The sequence below is a fragment of the Anomaloglossus baeobatrachus genome, chromosome 4 (assembly GCF_048569485.1).
Source record: "Anomaloglossus baeobatrachus isolate aAnoBae1 chromosome 4, aAnoBae1.hap1, whole genome shotgun sequence".
Classification (NCBI taxonomy): domain Eukaryota; kingdom Metazoa; phylum Chordata; class Amphibia; order Anura; family Aromobatidae; genus Anomaloglossus; species Anomaloglossus baeobatrachus.
In genome coordinates, this window is record NC_134356.1 from 483,487,027 (window position 1) to 483,504,492 (window position 17,466).

General features: G+C 43.1%; 2 protein-coding genes across 4 annotated transcripts in view; one reads left to right on the forward strand and one right to left on the reverse strand.

Moving 5' to 3' along the window:
- Positions 1-624, reverse strand: part of PIGB (phosphatidylinositol glycan anchor biosynthesis class B) — a 56,820-nt gene extending 56,196 nt beyond the window's left edge. Inside the window, exon 1 of one of the 2 annotated variants that reach the window (XM_075345756.1) lies at positions 427-624. In XM_075345756.1, the coding sequence (XP_075201871.1) occupies positions 427-568 (142 nt within the window). In that variant the 5' untranslated portion in view covers positions 569-624. The remainder of the gene's footprint in view (positions 1-426) is intronic. The other variant, XM_075345758.1, reaches the window with a different exon arrangement.
- A 5-nt stretch (positions 625-629) lies between these two features.
- On the forward strand, positions 630-16,945 carry PIGBOS1 (PIGB opposite strand 1). Of its 2 annotated transcripts, none has more exons than XM_075345760.1 (2): positions 630-702; positions 15,641-16,945. In XM_075345760.1, the coding sequence occupies exon 2, from the start codon at positions 15,700-15,702 to the stop codon at positions 15,862-15,864; it is 165 nt and encodes a 54-aa protein (XP_075201875.1). In that variant the 5' UTR covers positions 630-702; positions 15,641-15,699; the 3' UTR covers positions 15,865-16,945. The 2 variants fall into 2 exon arrangements, with proteins under 2 accessions (XP_075201875.1, XP_075201874.1); XM_075345759.1 differs by lacking the exon at positions 630-702 and adding an exon at positions 711-852.
- The last annotated feature ends 521 nt before the right edge of the window (positions 16,946-17,466 follow it).

Consider the following 17,466-nt stretch of genomic DNA (forward strand, 5'->3'; position numbering starts at 1 on the left):
CCCCCCTGCAGTCATACACACTGGAGCGCTGCCCCCCCCCCTGCAGTCATACACACTGGAGCGCTGCCCCCCCTGCAGTCATACACACTGGAGCGCTGCCCCCCCTGCAGTCATACACACTGGAGCGCTGCCCCCCCTGCAGTCATACACACTGGAGCGCTGCCCCCCCTGCAGTCGGACACACTGGAGCGCTGCCCCCCCCCCTGCAGTCATACACACTGGAGCGCTGCCCCCCCCCCTGCAGTCATACACACTGGAGCGCTGCCCCCCCTGCAGTCATACACACTGGAGCGCTGCCCCCCCTGCAGTCGGACACACTGGAGCGCTGCCCCCCCTGCAGTCGGACACACTGGAGCGCTGCCCACCCCCCCGCAGTCATACACACTGGAGCGCTGCCCCCTGTGGATACACGGCCCTTCCTCCTACCTGCTGCCGCGTCCTCGCCGTCCTTACTGTACAGCTTGGACTTCCTCTTCCTGAGCTGCACGGTGCCCGCTGTGCCCGGTCTCCGGAGAGGCGGCAGTGCCCGGCTCCTGGTCACCTCCATACCTGCGCTCGCTCTTACCATGAGGCCCCGCCCCGCTGTCACTTGCTAATATAGAGAACCAACCACTTTCTTCTGTAACTCGAGCCCAGACATAAAGATACTGGCTACAGAGGGCTCCAACAAAATGGCTTCCCGTGAGAGCTGCTTTACGGCAGGTATGTTGTCGACGTTTTGTGTGATATGTGGTCACCAGCAATATGGCGCCGAGTGCAGTGTTACTACATTACGGGAGTGAGTGAGGAAGAAGAAGGTCACCTACAGCCTCAGTGCAGGTCCGGCTCTGCAGTGCTGGGTGTGACTGAGAGGTAGGAGCTGTGCTGGTGGTACTACAAGTGTCAGAATGGCTGGTCAGTGTATTTGTAAGTCACAGTCAGGACAGGACTCTACAGAGAGGAAACCCTCCAGCTCTTCTCTGGAGCACCTTGTGAATGAGGCCACATCTGGCAGTACAAGAGCTGTCTGCTCACACTGGCTAATAATAGGTTAATCTGTCCCACTTGTTCAGCTCACATCTATTCCCGTCATGTCCGCTGTTAGCCATCACTGGTGTATGTCCCAGAGACACACTGGATCGGGCATATGTAAAGCCGACATGCCTGACCCCTCTGGCTCCGGACACTGTGCTGCCCCCTCCTCACATCAGGGCTTTCAGCAGAATTTCCTCTCTGTATGAGTTCTGTTCACATATAACCGCCTGGCATTTAACCAGCCTTGTCACATGACATCGTATGACAGGGGTCGATAAAGGCTCTATATGGACTTCTAGGACTGCTGCACCCAGGAGGTGGCGCCAGTGATCATGTCTTCTTTCTCTCTGAAGAGGTTATTTGCACAATTAATTTTATTCATTTATACAGCACTATTAATTCCACAGCGCTTTACATACATCAGCAACACTGTCCCCATTGGGGCTCACAATCTAGGTTCCCTATCAGTATGTGTTTGGAGTGTGGGAGGAAACCGGAGTACCCAGAGGAAACCCACGCAAACACTGTGAGAACATATAAACTCCTTGCAGATGTTGTCCTTGGTGGGATTTGAACCCAGGACCCCAGCGCTGCAAGACTGCAGTGCTAACCACTGAGCCACCATAAATAAATTCCCATAGGTGGATTACATGGCTTATAAGGCTCCTTACGCCAGCTTGGCTCGCACCTCAAAGAGAAACTCCCCTGTCTTGGAGCCCCCAACGCTATATAAGTAATTTAAATAGATAAATGGTCGTTATTTTAAAGTGATGGTCCTCTACTCGGTCAGCCCCCTTCACAAATCCTGCATTCACCAATGTAAAATAAAAACACAGATTTCCTTCCCGCACCAAATCAGCGATGCTGACCCTTGGTTTCCCACGGCACGCCTGCACCTTGTGGGTCCGTGTGACCCAGTTCTCTTCCATTAGCTCATACAGTGATGTTCGGCCATGTGTCCTGTGTCACAGCCTTACAAGAACAGCTGTGTGATGGCTCCGTGTATATGGCCGCCCAGGTGACCGTGAGATCAGCAGCCAGTCCAGAAGCATACAAGTGCATCTCAATAAATTAGAATATCCTCAAAAAGTTAATTTATCTCAGTAATTCAATACAAAAAGGGAAACACATATATTATATAGAGTCATTACACACAGAGTGATCTATTTCAAGTGTTTATTTCTAAAGGCAATTACCAGTCTTGCAGCGCTCCTGCTACCAATGGTGGAACATATTGGATGATGTTCGGTCATATGACTAGACCAATATACAAATAAGTATGGAGATATTTTATTTGTACATTAAAATATGGTAAATTATACAATGCGTTTCGGCACTGATGTTTTATTCCTCAGCCTTCTTCAGGTAAAATTGTCAGAAAAAAGATGTATACATCTAGCTTCATGAAGAGGCATGCTTATATGGAGACTAATCTCTCATTTCAAGGTGGAGACATCCTGAACAGATAACCGCGCCCATTACATAGGATTCGCTTCTAATACAAAACTAAGAATTATACAGCAATAACAACAAAAATATCAAACAACATCAGAATTATTAACCCCTTCAGCCCCGGGGCACTTTCCGTTTTTGCGTTTTTGTTTTTTGCTCTCCTTCTTCCGAGAGGCGTAACTTTTTTATTTTTCCATCAATCTTGCCATATGAGGGCTTGTTTTTTGCGGGACGAGTTGTACTTTTAAATGAAACCATGAGTTTTACCATATAGTGTACTGGAAAACGGCAAAAAAATTCCAAGTGCAAAAAAATTGCAAAAAAAGTGTGATCGTACAATAGTTTTTGGGATATTTTATTCACTGTGTTCACTATATGGTAAAACTGAGGCATCTATGTGATGCCTCAGGTCGGTGCGAGTTTGTAGACACCAAACTTGTATAGGTTTACTTGTATCTAAGGGGTTAAAAAAAATTCAAAAGCTTGTCCAAAAAACGTGGTGCACGTTTTGCGCCATTTTCCAAAACCCGTAGCGTTCTCATTTTTCGGGATCTATGGCTAATTGACGGCTTATTTTTTGCGTCTCGACCTGACGTTTTTAACGGTACCATTGTTGCGCAGATGCTACGTTTTGATCGCCTATTATTGCATTTTGCGCAAAATTTGCGGCAACCAAAAAAATGTAATTTTGGCGTTTGGAATTTTTTTGCCGCTACGCCGTTTACTGATCAGATTCATTGATTTTATATTTTGATAGATCGGGCATTTCTGAACGTGGCGATACCAAATATGTGTATATTTTTTATTTTTTTAACCCTTTAATTTTCAATGGGGTGAAAGGGGGGTGATTTGAACTTTTAGGTTTTTTGTTTTTTTTTTAATTTTTTAAAACTTTTTTTTTTTTACTTTTTTTTTAATTTATTTTACTAGTCCCCCTAGGGGGCTATTGCGATCAGCAATCCGATCGCTCTGCACTATCTGCAGATCTCCGCTACAGAGCTGAGAACTGCAGATTTGCTGCTTCACTTTCAATGCTGGCTGTATTCCGGCATTGAGAGGAAGTGAGTCATGTTAGCTACAGGTGTCATCACATGACCCTGTGCTACCATGGCAACCGCCGAAAGTCACGTGATCATGTCACATGACTTCCGGTGGGGGCGGGATAAGTCACTGTCATGGCGGCGCCCATATACATATCGCTGCCAGATTTTGGCAGCGAAATGTAAGGGGTTGAGGGCCGCGGGTGGAAGCGATTCCACCCGCGGCTAGCAGCCACACATATCAGCTGTTGATAACAGCTTATATGTGCGCGGATCGCGGCCGCCTGCCAGCGGCAGGGGGCAGGGCTTACCGACACACAATCCATGACGTACCCAGTACGTCATGGGTCGTTAAGGGGTTAATGGTTATTCCCCTTCTAAAGGTAATTCCCAGGTTTTGAGGTGGTATTTTACTTAAAAGCGGGTCACGTTTAAGAAAGGCTGAATTTTAGTTAACTTTTAATAAGTTTTAAAACAAAAAATCTTTTTACATAATATTGAATAATACTGATGTTGTTTGATATTTTTGTTGTTATTGCTGTGTAATTCTTAGGATTCGCTTCTAATAAAAAACTATGTAATGTGATTAGAGGCGGGTGGGCGCGATTATCTGTTCAGGATGTCTCCACCTTGAAATGAGAGATTAGTCTCCATATAAGCATGCCTCTTCATGAAGTTAATGTATACATCTTTTTTCTCTCAAATATACCTGAAGAAGGCTGAAAGATAAAACATCAGTGCCGAAACGCATTGTATAATTAACCATATTTTAATGTACAAATAAAAATGGATTGTAGACCTGCTGGAGGCTCCTCTATAGTATCCAGTGCGATTGCTGCATACTGCACCATAATCCTATTGGAAAGTGGATCAAATCCTCTTGGATTATTCCAGGCTTTCTAACCTCTGAACCAGGTGAGAGTTCCACTATTTCACCACCTTTTTATATATATAAAAAAAACTCACTACGCTCAGATTGGCGCCGCGTTTGTCTCTTTCTATCTTTCCCTGTCTTCAGGATATTTTTTCAAGTGTTTATTTCTGTGAATATTGATGATTATGGCTTACAGACAATGAAAACCCAAAAGTCATTATCTCAGAAAATTAGAATAATTACCACAAAACACCTGCACAGGCTTCCTGAGCATTTAAAATGGTCCCTTTATTCTGGTTCAGTTGGCTACACAATCATGGGGAAGACTGCTGACTTGACAGATGTCCAGAAGGCAATCATTGACACACTCCACAAGGAGGGTAAGCCACAAAAGGTCATTGCTAAAGAAGCTGACTGGTCACAGAGTGCTGTATCCAAGCATATTAAGGCTGGTTTCAGACGTCCATGTTTTAGGTACGTGTGACATCCGGTTTTAACACGGATGTCACACGTACCCATGTTACCCTATTGTGTACTCTCACACGGCCGTGTTTTCACACGGACCATGTGGCCCTGCTATTTCACACGGAGACGTGCCCGTTTTTCATTACAGAGACACGTGTTTTACCCGGTACGTGTCACACGTATGCAAACACAGATGTCACACGCGTGACACACGTAACCATAACCATACGTGTGACTGGTATTTGATTAAACACGGACATCTGAAACCAGCCTAATGGAAAGTTGAGTGGAAGGAAAAAGCATTGTAGGAAGAGGTGCACAAGCAACCGGGATAATCACAGCCTTGATAGGATTGTTAAGAAAAGTCCATTCAAAAATTTGGGTGAGACTCACAAGGAGTGGGGTGCTGGTGGAGTCAGTGCTTCAAGAGCCACCACACACAGACGTATCAAGGACATGGGCTACAACTGTCGCATTCCTTGTGTTAAACCACTCATGACCAACATAACGCCAGAAGCCTCTTACCTGGGCCAAGGAGAAAAAGAATTGGACTGTTGCTCAGTGGTCCAAGGTGTTGTATTCAGATGAAAGTAAATTTTGCATTTCATTTGGAAGTAAAGGTCTAGAGGAAGAGTGGAGAGGCCACAATCCAAGCTGCTTGTGGTCTAGTGTGAATTTTTCACAATCAGTGATGGTTTGGGTAGCCATGTCATCTGCTGGTGTAGGTCCACTGTGTTTTATCAAACCAAAGTCAGCGCAGTAGTCTACCAGGAAATTTTAGAGCACTTCATGCTTCCCTCTGCCGATTTAAGCTTTTTGGAGTTGGAAATTTAATTTTCCAGCAGGACTTGGCACCTGTCCACACTGCCAAAAGTACCAATACTTGGTTTAATAACCACAGTATCATTGTGCTTGATTGGCCAGCAAACTGACCTGACCTAAACCCCATAGAGAATCTATGGCATATTGTGAAGAGGAAGATGAGACACAATCAAAACAACCTGGGCTTCCATAACACCTGAGCACTGCCACAGGCTGATCGCCTCCATGTCACGCCGCAGTGATGCAGTAATTTATGCAAAAGGAGCCCCGACCAAGTATTGAGTGCATTTACTGTACAGACTTTTCAGTAGGCGCCAACATTTGAGTTTAAAATCATTTTTTCAGTTGGTCTTATATAATATACTAATTTTCTGAGATAATGACTTTTGGTTTTCATTGGCTGTAAGCCCTAATCATCAACATTAACAGAAATAAACATTTGAAATAGATCACTCTGTGTATAAAGACTCTATATAATATATGCGTTTCCCTCCTCTTTGTATTGAATTACTGAAATAAATTAACTATTGGATATTCTAATTTATTGCAATGCACTTTTATCTCTGGTGCAGGTTCACTAGGGGTGGCCTCATGGCACAGATTATACACACGTGGTCAAAATTGTTGTTAACCCTCGTTTAATGAAAGAAAAACTCACAATGGTCACAGAAATAACTTAAATCTGACAAAATGAATAAAAAAAAATCTATGAAAATGAACAAATGAAAGTCAGAAATTGCTGTTTTTTTTGCTTCCACAGCAATTTTTAGAAATTAAAACTCATGAAATACGCCTGGACAGAAATGATGGTACTTTTAACTTAATATTTTGTTGCACAACCTTTTGAGGCAATCACTGCAATCATCTGATTCCTGTAACTGTCAATGAGACTTCTGCACCTCTCAACAGGTATTTTGGCCACTCCTCAAGAGCAAACTGCTCCAGTTGTCTCGTGTTTTGAAGGTTGCCTTTTTTCCAGACGGCATGATTCAGCTCTTTCTAAAGATGCTCAATAGGATTTAGGTCAGGGCTCATAGAAGGCCACTTCAGAATAGTCCAGTGTTTTCTTCTTTTCTTGGGTGTTTTTAGCTGTGTGTTTTTGGGTCATTATCCTGTTTGAAAGACCCATGACCTGTGACTGAGACCAAGCTTTCTGACACTGGGCAGCACATTTCTCTCTAGAATCCTTTGATAGTCTTGAGATTTCATTGTACCCTGCACAGATTCAAGACACCCTGTGCCAGATGCAGCTATGCAGCCGCAGAACATTACTGAGCCTCCTCCATGTTTCACAGAAGGGACAGTGTTCTTTTCTTGATATGCTTTATTTTTCCGTCTGAACATAGAGCTGATGTGCCTTGCCAAAAAGTTCCATTTTTGTCTCATCTGTCCATAGGACATTCTCCCAGAAAATTTGTGGCTTGTTAACATGTCTAGTTTCAATAAACAAGAGAACATATTAATTGTTCCAGTGTATATATACATGAAAACCTACAGAAAAAACACTGAAACACATGTTATATAAACAATAATATTTATTATTGAATCAAATATGTAGAAAAGATTAAAATACAAGGATTATGAAAAAAAGGGGGAGGGGAGGAGGATGCAGAACAATGATGATACAGAATAACCCCCAATGGTCACCCCGGACTTGTAATCAAGGTGTATGCAAATACAGTTACAATCAATGCAAGTAATGTTAGGTATACTCATGGAATAATGAGACCGAATTAGTCCATATAGTCAAAAGGTCATATAAAGCCGTAGGTGTGTAGGAAATAAGGAGCATGAATATTTAATCCTATAGGCTCAATTTTTCCCTAAATAGATCTCTAGAGAATCTGGTAGATACTCCTCACTAAATTAGAAAAGCTATTTTAAAAGGATAAATTCGGTATACATGTGACCATGTGCATACAATGACAATTCCAACAGTAGATGCTGAAGCTGTAGAAAGAGTTCTTCATATACTGTATTCAAGCTAGGCTAGTGGATATAATCACACCAAAGCAATTTTAGAGATGTATAAAGCACTATATGCAACCCCTGTCAGGTGGAGCTGAGATGGAGTGCACCACAATAAGATAGGCTAGTGCCTAAGAGAAATTACTTAAACATGTGGGTACTGAATCATATCAACATGTATATAAGCAATATGGAAAAATACGTATATTCAGAAAACACTCCATATGTGCTCCACCAGACTGGAGGAACCACATCAGCCAGCAGTGATGTATTTATATAGCTCAGTTGTTAACCATACAAAAGATGCTCAAGATGCTGAGGCTGTGGAAAGAATTCCTCATATATTATATTCTGGCTAGGCTAGTGGATAAAAATACACAAAAACAGTTTTTTGAATCTTAATAGTATATATATAGCGCACCATGTGCAACCCCTGTCAGGTGGAGCAGAGATTAAGTGCATCACATTAAGATAGGCTGGTGCCTAAAGGAAATTACTTGAACATGTGAATACTAAATCATATCAACATGTATGTTGGCAATATGAAAGAATGCGTGTATTCAGAAGACACTTCACATGTGTTCCACCAGGCTGGGGGAACCACATCGGCCGGCAATGATGTAGTTATAAAGCACAGTTGTTAGCCTATTATACGATGTATATATAAATGTATATAGGGGTTCTGTTAACTATCCACTAGTCCGTTAGACACAGCATCAAACAGTAGCTACGGAAAACAATTTTATCTGCAGAAAGTCTGTTTAACCAGATTAGAGGATAAATACCATTCAAGAATAAACATGTATGTTGGTAAGTTAATACATCTAGAAATGAAGAGTGCCCAATGCAATAAATGCTACAATATATGGGCCATAATTTCTGGTTTACAGATGTATCCCTGAAAACACAACAAGACTGTTCGGCTACTGCAATTGTTAGACCTATTTAATGCCCAATGCAATAAGTGCTACAATATAAGGGCCATAGTTTCCAGTTTTCCGGTGTATCCCTGAGCATGCAGCAAGTCTGTTCAGCTACTGATGATAGTAAACCTAGAGCATACTAACTTAATCACATATAGATGCACAAGGGCCATCAATGAATTACTTACATATAGGAGACCACTGGGAGGCTTCCCAACGCGCGTTTCGCCGTCTTTATCAAGGGAAAACATCATTGCCGGCCGATGTGGTTCCCCCAGCCTGGTGGAACACATGTGAAGTGTCTTCTGAATACACGCATTCTTTCATATTGCCAACATACATGTTGATATGATTTAGTATTCACATGTTCAAGTAATTTCCTTTAGGCACCAGCCTATCTTAATGTGATGCACTTCATCTCTGCTCCACCTGACAGGGGTTGCACATGGTGCGCTATATATATACTATTAAGATTCAAAAAACTGTTTTTGTGTATTTTTATCCACTAGCCTAGCCAGAATATAATATATGAGGAATTCTTTCCACAGCCTCAGCATCTTGAGCATCTTTTGTATGGTTAACAACTGAGCTATATAAATACATCACTGCTGGCTGATGTGGTTCCTCCAGTCTGGTGGAGCACATATGGAGTGTTTTCTGAATATACGTATTTTTCCATATTGCTTATATACATGTTGATATGATTCAGTACCCACATGTTTAAGTAATTTCTCTTAGGCACTAGCCTATCTTATTGTGGTGCACTCCATCTCAGCTCCACCTGACAGGGGTTGCATATAGTGCTTTATACATCTCTAAAATTGCTTTGGTGTGATTATATCCACTAGCCTAGCTTGAATACAGTATATGAAGAACTCTTTCTACAGCTTCAGCATCTACTGTTGGAATTGTCATTGTATGCACATGGTCACATGTATACCGAATTTATCCTTTTAAAATAGCTTTTCTAATTTAGTGAGGAGTATCTACCAGATTCTCTAGAGATCTATTTAGGGAAAAATTGAGCCTATAGGATTAAATATTCATGCTCCTTATTTCCTACACACCTACGGCTTTATATGACCTTTTGACTATATGGACTAATTCGGTCTCATTATTCCATGAGTATACCTAACATTACTTGCATTGATTGTAACTGTATTTGCATACACCTGGATTACAAGTCCGGGGTGACCATTGGGGGTTATTCTGTATCATCTTTGTTCTACATCCTCCTCCCCTCCCCCTTTTTTTCATAATCCTTGTATTTTAATCTTTTCTACATATTTGATTCAATAATAAATATTATTGTTTATATAACATGTGTTTCAGTGTAACATGTCTAGTTTGACAAATTCCAGTCTGGCTTTTTTATGATTTTTTTTTTTTCTTCTTTCTTTCCTTTCAACAATGGCGTCCTCCTTGGTCGTCTACACGAAGTCCACTTTGGCTCAAACAACGACAGATGGTGCGATCTGACACTGATGTTCTGTGAGCTTGAAGTTCACCTTTAGGCTACATGCGCACGCTGCTTTTTTTGCTGCAGTTTTGTCAGCTGAACTTTCTGACATCTGACTTCCCAGCAAAGTCTATGAGAAGTCAGATTTGTCATGCGCACATTGCAGTTTATTTGTCAGCGTTTTTTTTGTCAAACGTTTGTGACAAAAAAAATGCAGCATGTTCATTCTTCCTGCGTTTTTGTCAACATTTGTCACCCATTGAAATCAATGAGGGCATCAAAAACGCAGGAAAAATGCATGCTAATCAAAAGTGGTGCATTTTACCTGCCTTTTACCTACGTTTTTGGTACCAAAAACGCAGGTGATTTGTCAGGAAGTGAGGTAACAGGCAAGTGGTCCGGTCCCGTCCCGTCCTCCACGTGTTCCCCGAAGTACCGCTGTCCCCAGGGGAGATGATGTGGAGGACGGGGAAAAATCAGTGTTTTCAGCTGCCAATGTCCATCCCCCTCTCGCTGCCGCCGCTGATAGTCCCGTCCTCTACATCATCTCCCCTGTGCGTGCACGCTGGGGACAGCGGTACTTCTGGGAACACGTGGAGGACGGGACTATCAGCGGCGGCAGCGAGAGGGGGATGGACATTGGCAGCTGAAAACATTGATTTTTCCCTCTCGCTGCCGCCGCCGCTGATTGTCCCGTCCTTCATGTGTTCCCTGAAGTACCGCTGTCCCCAGCGTGCACGCACAGGGGAGATGATGTGGAGGACGGGACTATCAGCGGCGGCAGCGAGAGGGAAAAATCAATGTTTTCAGCTGCCAATGTCCATCCCCCTCTCGCTGCCGCTGCCGCCGCTGATAGTCCCGTCCTCCACGTGTTCCCCGAAGTACCGCTGTCCCCAGCGTGCACGCACAGGGGAGATGATGGACCCCTCTCGCTGCCACGGCCGCCGCTGAAAGTCCCGTCCTCCACGCTCCTGTCAGCTCCACGCAGTAGCGCGATCAGCTGAGCTGTCACTGAGGTTACTCGCGGCCACCGCTGGATTCAGCGGTGGCCGCGGGTAACCTCAGTGACAGCTCAGCTGATCGCGCGGCTGTCTTCAGTTGCTGCGTGGAGCTGACCAGAGCGGCGGTGTCTGCTGCTTCTCCGGTCACCTCCATGCAGCAGAGCTGGAAGCGACGCTGGACCATCCTGGATTACGCCGGACATGGAGGGCTTTTTTGGGCTTATTAAATGGGAGAACAGGGGAATTTGTTAGTGTTTTTTATTTCTAATAAAGGATTTTTTCAGGTGGGTGTTTATTTACTGTAACTTACAGATTAATCATGGAAGGTATCTCGGGGAGACGCCTGACATGATTAATCTAGGACTTATTGGCAGGTATGGGCTGCCATTAACTCCTTATTACCCCGATTTGCCAACGCACCAGGGCAAATCGGGAAGAGCCGGGTACTGTCCCAGAACAGTCGCATCTAATGGATGCGGCCATTCTGGGCGGCTGCTGACTGATATTGTTAGGCTGGGGGGCTCCCCATAACGTGGAGCTCCCCATCCTGAGAATACCAGCCTTCAGCCGTATGGCTTTATCTGGCTGACATTAAAATTGGGGGGGACCGCACGCCAGTTTTTTTTAATTAATTATTTATTTATTTCTAATTTTTTTTTTTTTTCAATTCAACAAGCTTTATGGGCTTGTTTGAACTGAAAAATACATGAAAGAATTGTTGACAAAACTGCAGCCAAAAACGCAGCAAAAACGCACCAAAAAAGCACCTACATTTTTGTGACATTTCCAGGCTCTCTCTGACAAGGTGCAGTTTGTGAACAAGAAAAAGAAGCAGCGTGCGCATGTAGCCTTAATCTCTTTAGAAGTTTTTCTGGGCTCTTTATTTACCATTCGTATTATCCGTCTTTTTGATTTTTTTTAATTTATTTTTTTTCTTTACCTGAAGTTTTGAGGAATGCCTGGTGGAAAAATAAATATACATGTCAGTTTTTCATTTATTTTATTCACTTATATAATGCTATTAATTCCAAAGCGCTTTACAGACATGATCAGCTCTGTCTCCATTGGGGCTCACAATCTAAGTTCTCTATCATTAAGGCCGCTTTACACGCAGCGATATCGATAGCGTGCGTCCCCGCCCCTGTTGGTTGTGCGTCACGGGCAAATCGCTGCCCGTGGCGCACAACATCGCTAACACCCGTCACACTACTTACCTTCCTAGCGACGTCCCTGTTGCCGGCAAACCGCCTCCTTTCTAAGGGGGCGGTTCGTTCGGCGTCACAGCGACGTCACTAAGCGGTCGCCCAATAGAAGCGGAGGGGCGGAGATGAGCGGAACGAACATTCCGCCCACCTCCTTCCTTCCTCATTGCGGGCGGCCGCAGGTACGGTGATGTTTCTCGTTCCTGCGGTGTCACACGTAGCGATGTGGGCTGCCTCAGGAATGACGATCAACCTGCGTCCTGCTACAGCAACGATATTTGGGAAATGGACAGCATGTCAACGATCAACGATAAGGTAAGTAAAATTGCTCGGTAACGGTCGTTTGTGTGTTTCACATGCAACGACATCGCTAACGAGGCCGCATGTGTGTCACGAATCTCGTGACCCCAACGACATTGCGTTAGCGATGTCGTTGCGTGTAAAGCGGCCTTTATATTCTTGGAATGTGGAAGGAAACCTGAGAACCCGGAGGAAACCCACGCAAACACTGGGAGACCATACAAAATCCTTGCAGATGATGTCCTTGGTGGGATTTGAACCCGGGACCCCAGCAGTGCTAATCACTGATCCACCATTCAGCAGATCCTGAAGTAAAGCTCTCCAAACTAGGCACTGTCCAATTAAAAGACTGGAAAAACTTCAAAAGTAGTCTCAGAAAAGAGCTGCTTAGGCTTGTTCACATGTTGCTTTTTTTTTTTTTTTGAGGGGGGCAGTAAAAGGGCTGCGTTTTTGGTAACTTTTTTTTGCCAAGTTTTTTAGCTGTGTTTTTGGTGTGTCGTTGGTCTACAGTGCATGTTTAAATAAAGTTAGTTTCATTCACCACAAAAGCACCAAAAACGCAGTACTGCATGTTTTTGTTTTTGTTTCCATGTTTCATTCCTTTCAATGGTGAAAAAAAGCAGCAAAAAACGCTGAAATAATTTGACATGTTGCTCTTTTCATGCATACAGTATTTTGCCATTTAGGTGCGTGTGTGCATGAGATTTCTGGAATCTCATAGGGTTTGCTGGTATTGTAAAAAGCGAGGGGGGGGGGGGGGTTTGCATGTTTTTGTCTAAAACCAATTAAAAAATGCATCAAAAACGACCTGTGTGAACATAGTCGTAAGTCTCTTGTGGTTTTTAAAACTATGTATATTGAACAGCCGTAGGCCTCGCCCAGGTGTCCATGTGACGGAGTCCACATTGTCACCAGTACTGTTGAGTCGGTGTCCATTTTGGTAGAGTCAGAATAAAATGGACAGACTCCGAATCCTAAAATATAGAATAAATTGGGTAAAGCGGTTCAATGCAGTATGTGATGACTTTTAAATGTTTATATATTAAAAAAAAAAAAAAAAAGACAGTTTTGAAATGACCTATAAATGTCTGTTCTATTCCTGATCAAAGGATCTAGGCTTATAGTTGAGACTAATCTGTGCTGCACTTTATGCACATGCTCAGTAAAGAAGCTCCTCCTCTACAGATTATGGTAAAACACACTGGGAAGGAAGGAACGCCTGCACTCCTTTCAGAACTGCCACAATGGGTTCTTGCTATTGTAACTGACAATGCTTCAAGCATGATGAGTACAAATAAACTGATGAATGAGAATAATGAAGGTGAACTGCAGCTAGAAGAAAACGTCAGCTTCACAATGTTTGCGATGGAGCCACAGTCCTGTTCCTGCAACTGAAGAAATAACAGATATTACTACAGAAGAGCAGCAGAATGATCCTTTAAAATTAGATCTTGTTGAAGCTGCTTCATCTTTCCTATTTATAACATGCGCTGTGTTGTGTACATGTTGCAGCCAACAATAAGAGATAGTCTGCAAGAGGGACATGCTGGAACTCTGGCAAAGTGAGGAAATTTGGTTATTGCTGCCAGAACCCTTAAGAATGATTCCATCTTAAAGATACGTGCTGGAAAAGGAGCAATTGTCCATTAAGCCCCTCTGTGGGGCAGCACTTTGTTAACCCTTTCAGCCCCGGGGCACTTTCCGTTTTTGCGTTTTTGTTTTTTGCTCCCCTTCTTCCGAGAGTCGTAACTTTTTTATTTTTCCGTCAATCTTGCCATATGAGGGCTTGTTTTTTGCAGGACAAGCTGTACTTTAAAATGAAACCATACGTTTTGCCATATGGTGTACTGGAAAGCAGCAAAAAAATTCCAAGTGTGGAAAAATTGCAAAAAAAGTGTGATGGTACAATAGTTTTTGGGATCTTTTATTCACGGTGTTCACTATATGGTAAAACTGATGTGTGGGTATGATGCCTGAGGTCGGTGCGAGTTTGTAGACACCAAACATGTATAGGTTTACTTGTATCTAAGGGGTTAAAAAAAATTCACAAGCTTGTCCAATAAAAGTGGCGTACGTTTTGCGCCATTTTCCAAAACCCGTAGAGTTCTCATTTTTTGGGATCTATGGCTCAGTGACGGCTTATTTTTTGCGTCTCAAGCTGATGTTTCTAATGGTAGCATTTTTGCGCAGATGCTACGTTTTGATCGCCTGTTATTGCATTTTGCGTAAAACTTGCGGCGACCAAAAAACGTAATTTTGGCGTTTGGAATTTTTTTGCCACTACGCCGTTTACCAATCAGATGAATTTATTTTATATTTTGATAGATCGGGCATTTATGAACGCGGCGATACCAAATATGTGTATATTTTTTTTTTTTTTAACCCTTTAATTTTCAATGGGGGGAAAGGGGGGTGATTTGAACTTTTAGGTTTTTTTGTTTTTTTTTTTACTTTTTTTATTTTATTTTATTAGTCCCCCTAGGGGGCTATAGCGATCAGCAATCCGATCGGTGATCGCTATCTGCTGATCACAGCTATACTGCTGTAAACAGCAGAAATAGTCACTTTCTTTTTTCCTCTGCTCCGTGCCGAGGAAAAAGGAAAGTGAAACTTCATAGCAGCAGGCGTCATCACATGACCCTGTGCTACGATGGCAACCACCGAACGTCACGTGATCACTCACGTGACTTCCGATGGGGGCGGCGGTAAGTAGAAAACATGGCCGTGCGCATATAGATCTCGCTGCCAGACTTTGGCAGCGAGATCTAAGGGGTTAATGTTCCGGGTGGAATGCGATTCCACTCGGAACATGTAGGCACACATGTCAGCTGTTGAAAACAGCTGATATGTGTGCCGATCCACGCCACCTGCCCGCGGCAGGGGGCGGGGCTTACCGGGACACGATCCATGACGGAAAGATCCGTCCATGGTCGTGAAGGGGTTAATGATTGAGCTGAAATCTTTTATTGTAGAAATGCCCAATGTCTTGCTCTATTTGAAAAGTGTGACACATCTATGTGTGACTGGTGGAACAAGCCGCGTCCGATAGACATTGCATACATTACTTCTTCCCCATACATAAATGATCACTGACTTCTGTTTTTTCTTCATTCTTTTCAGGCAATTAGAACTTTGAGGTTTTTCCTTTTGGATCAGAAACAAACCTTTTCCCACTGAAGATGAAACGGGGTCTTCCTTTCGGCCAGCTATTTTTGGCGGTGCTACTAGGATTTGCTGGCGGTGTATACATCTACAAGCCCCTTCTTCAGCAGTACACACATGAGAGGAAACCGCTAGAGTCGGACATTACCACCATAGATGCTATAAAAAAAGAAAAGGAATGACGTCTGTATTGTCTCAGGAGTCCATCATGGCGGCTGCTCTTCATATGTTCACTGACTTGTAGCAAAACCTACTCAGTGCACCGATCAGTTTCATGAAAAGTGAATGTTTTAAGTAAAAAAAAAAAAAATGGAAATTACATCTTTTGTTTTATTTGCTCCATAATTTATGCAGTTTTTTTTGGTTGCTCTCAACTTTTTGAAAATGTGTTAATATTTATGCTGTACTTTACGCCAACTCCTGGCATAAATTGGAAAGCTAGAGTCATGGCTGACATATCGACTTTCTGTACCAGCTAGCTTCACTTTAAAGGGGTAGTCCACTACTTGGACAACCCCTTCTCCTTCCCCTTGTTCCACCTGTAAAAATAAACGTCTATACTCCCCTCCAGTGCGACTGTGGTTCCAGCAATGACTAAAGCCGCATACCCTGGGCCCATGTGACATTATGACGACCAATCAGTGCTGACTTCCTTCCTCCCGCCTTCGATTGTTTTAGCAGGAATTCACAGTAGCGCCCACATCCTGCTCAAATGTCCGAAAGCGGGGAGAAGGAGGCCAACACTGATTGGTCATCATAACAATGTCACATGGGCCTGGGGACGAGTCTTTAGACATTACTGGAACCGCTCCCGCACTGGAGGAGAGTATAGACATTTACTTTTACAGGGTGGGGGGGACAAGGGGATTGAGAAGAGGTCATCCCAGAAGTGGGCAGCACGTTTTAAGAAGGAAAAAAAACCTCCTAAAATATCTGGGTTTGATAAGTGGTAGCACAAATATATTTGAGCCATTGTTTTAGGCACACCGGCCATGGAGCACTGGGAACATGTACAGATTGCAGAGGATATCCAGGATGTCAATCATATTGAATATAGTCAGTTCATGAAGGGTGATTGGCGTTGCCTTTTTCCCCCCTCAAAATTTTTCCAAAATCGCACTAATGTGGTGGATTTACTGCTGTTTCAGAAAATTGCATCCAAAAAAGAAGCACAATTGTATGGAGTGTATACTTTATTTTACTTAATTGCATGTATTTTTGCCTAAAAATAAATTTTGCAATTGAGTTTTATTAAACATTTTACATGGTTTGTCTTCTTATAGCCTCTGTACTCCACTGCTTATTGCTGGCCACAGAAGCAGCTATAAATCCATCAGTGAACATGTTCTGAAAGCAGAACTCATCACTCCTATTCCGTCTCCTGGGCTAATGTCAGCTGATTTCTGACTATGACAGTCGGAATACAGATGTCCGTATAAATTAGTCCAAGACTGGACAGGCCGCAAAGCTCAAACTTCCCATGGTTAATTTCACTGGATGTACTGCCTCACCGGATTTATATGGAATCATTAGATTTAATGTTGCAATAAGTCACTGCAATTTTAGTGTTGTGTTAGGTGTCGCTATGTAGCCCTAGCCTAATTAAAGGCTCTCATCAGAACAAGCTCACTGATGGATTCTCAGTTCACTCATTCTACTTCTAACGGAAGTCAGTGGCACTGGCTATAAAGTGCAAAAGCTGCAAGTTATTTTGTCCAAAATACAAGCAATTAAGTAAAAACAAATGTTACTGGTTACGATTCATGCTACTGCTGCATTTGCAA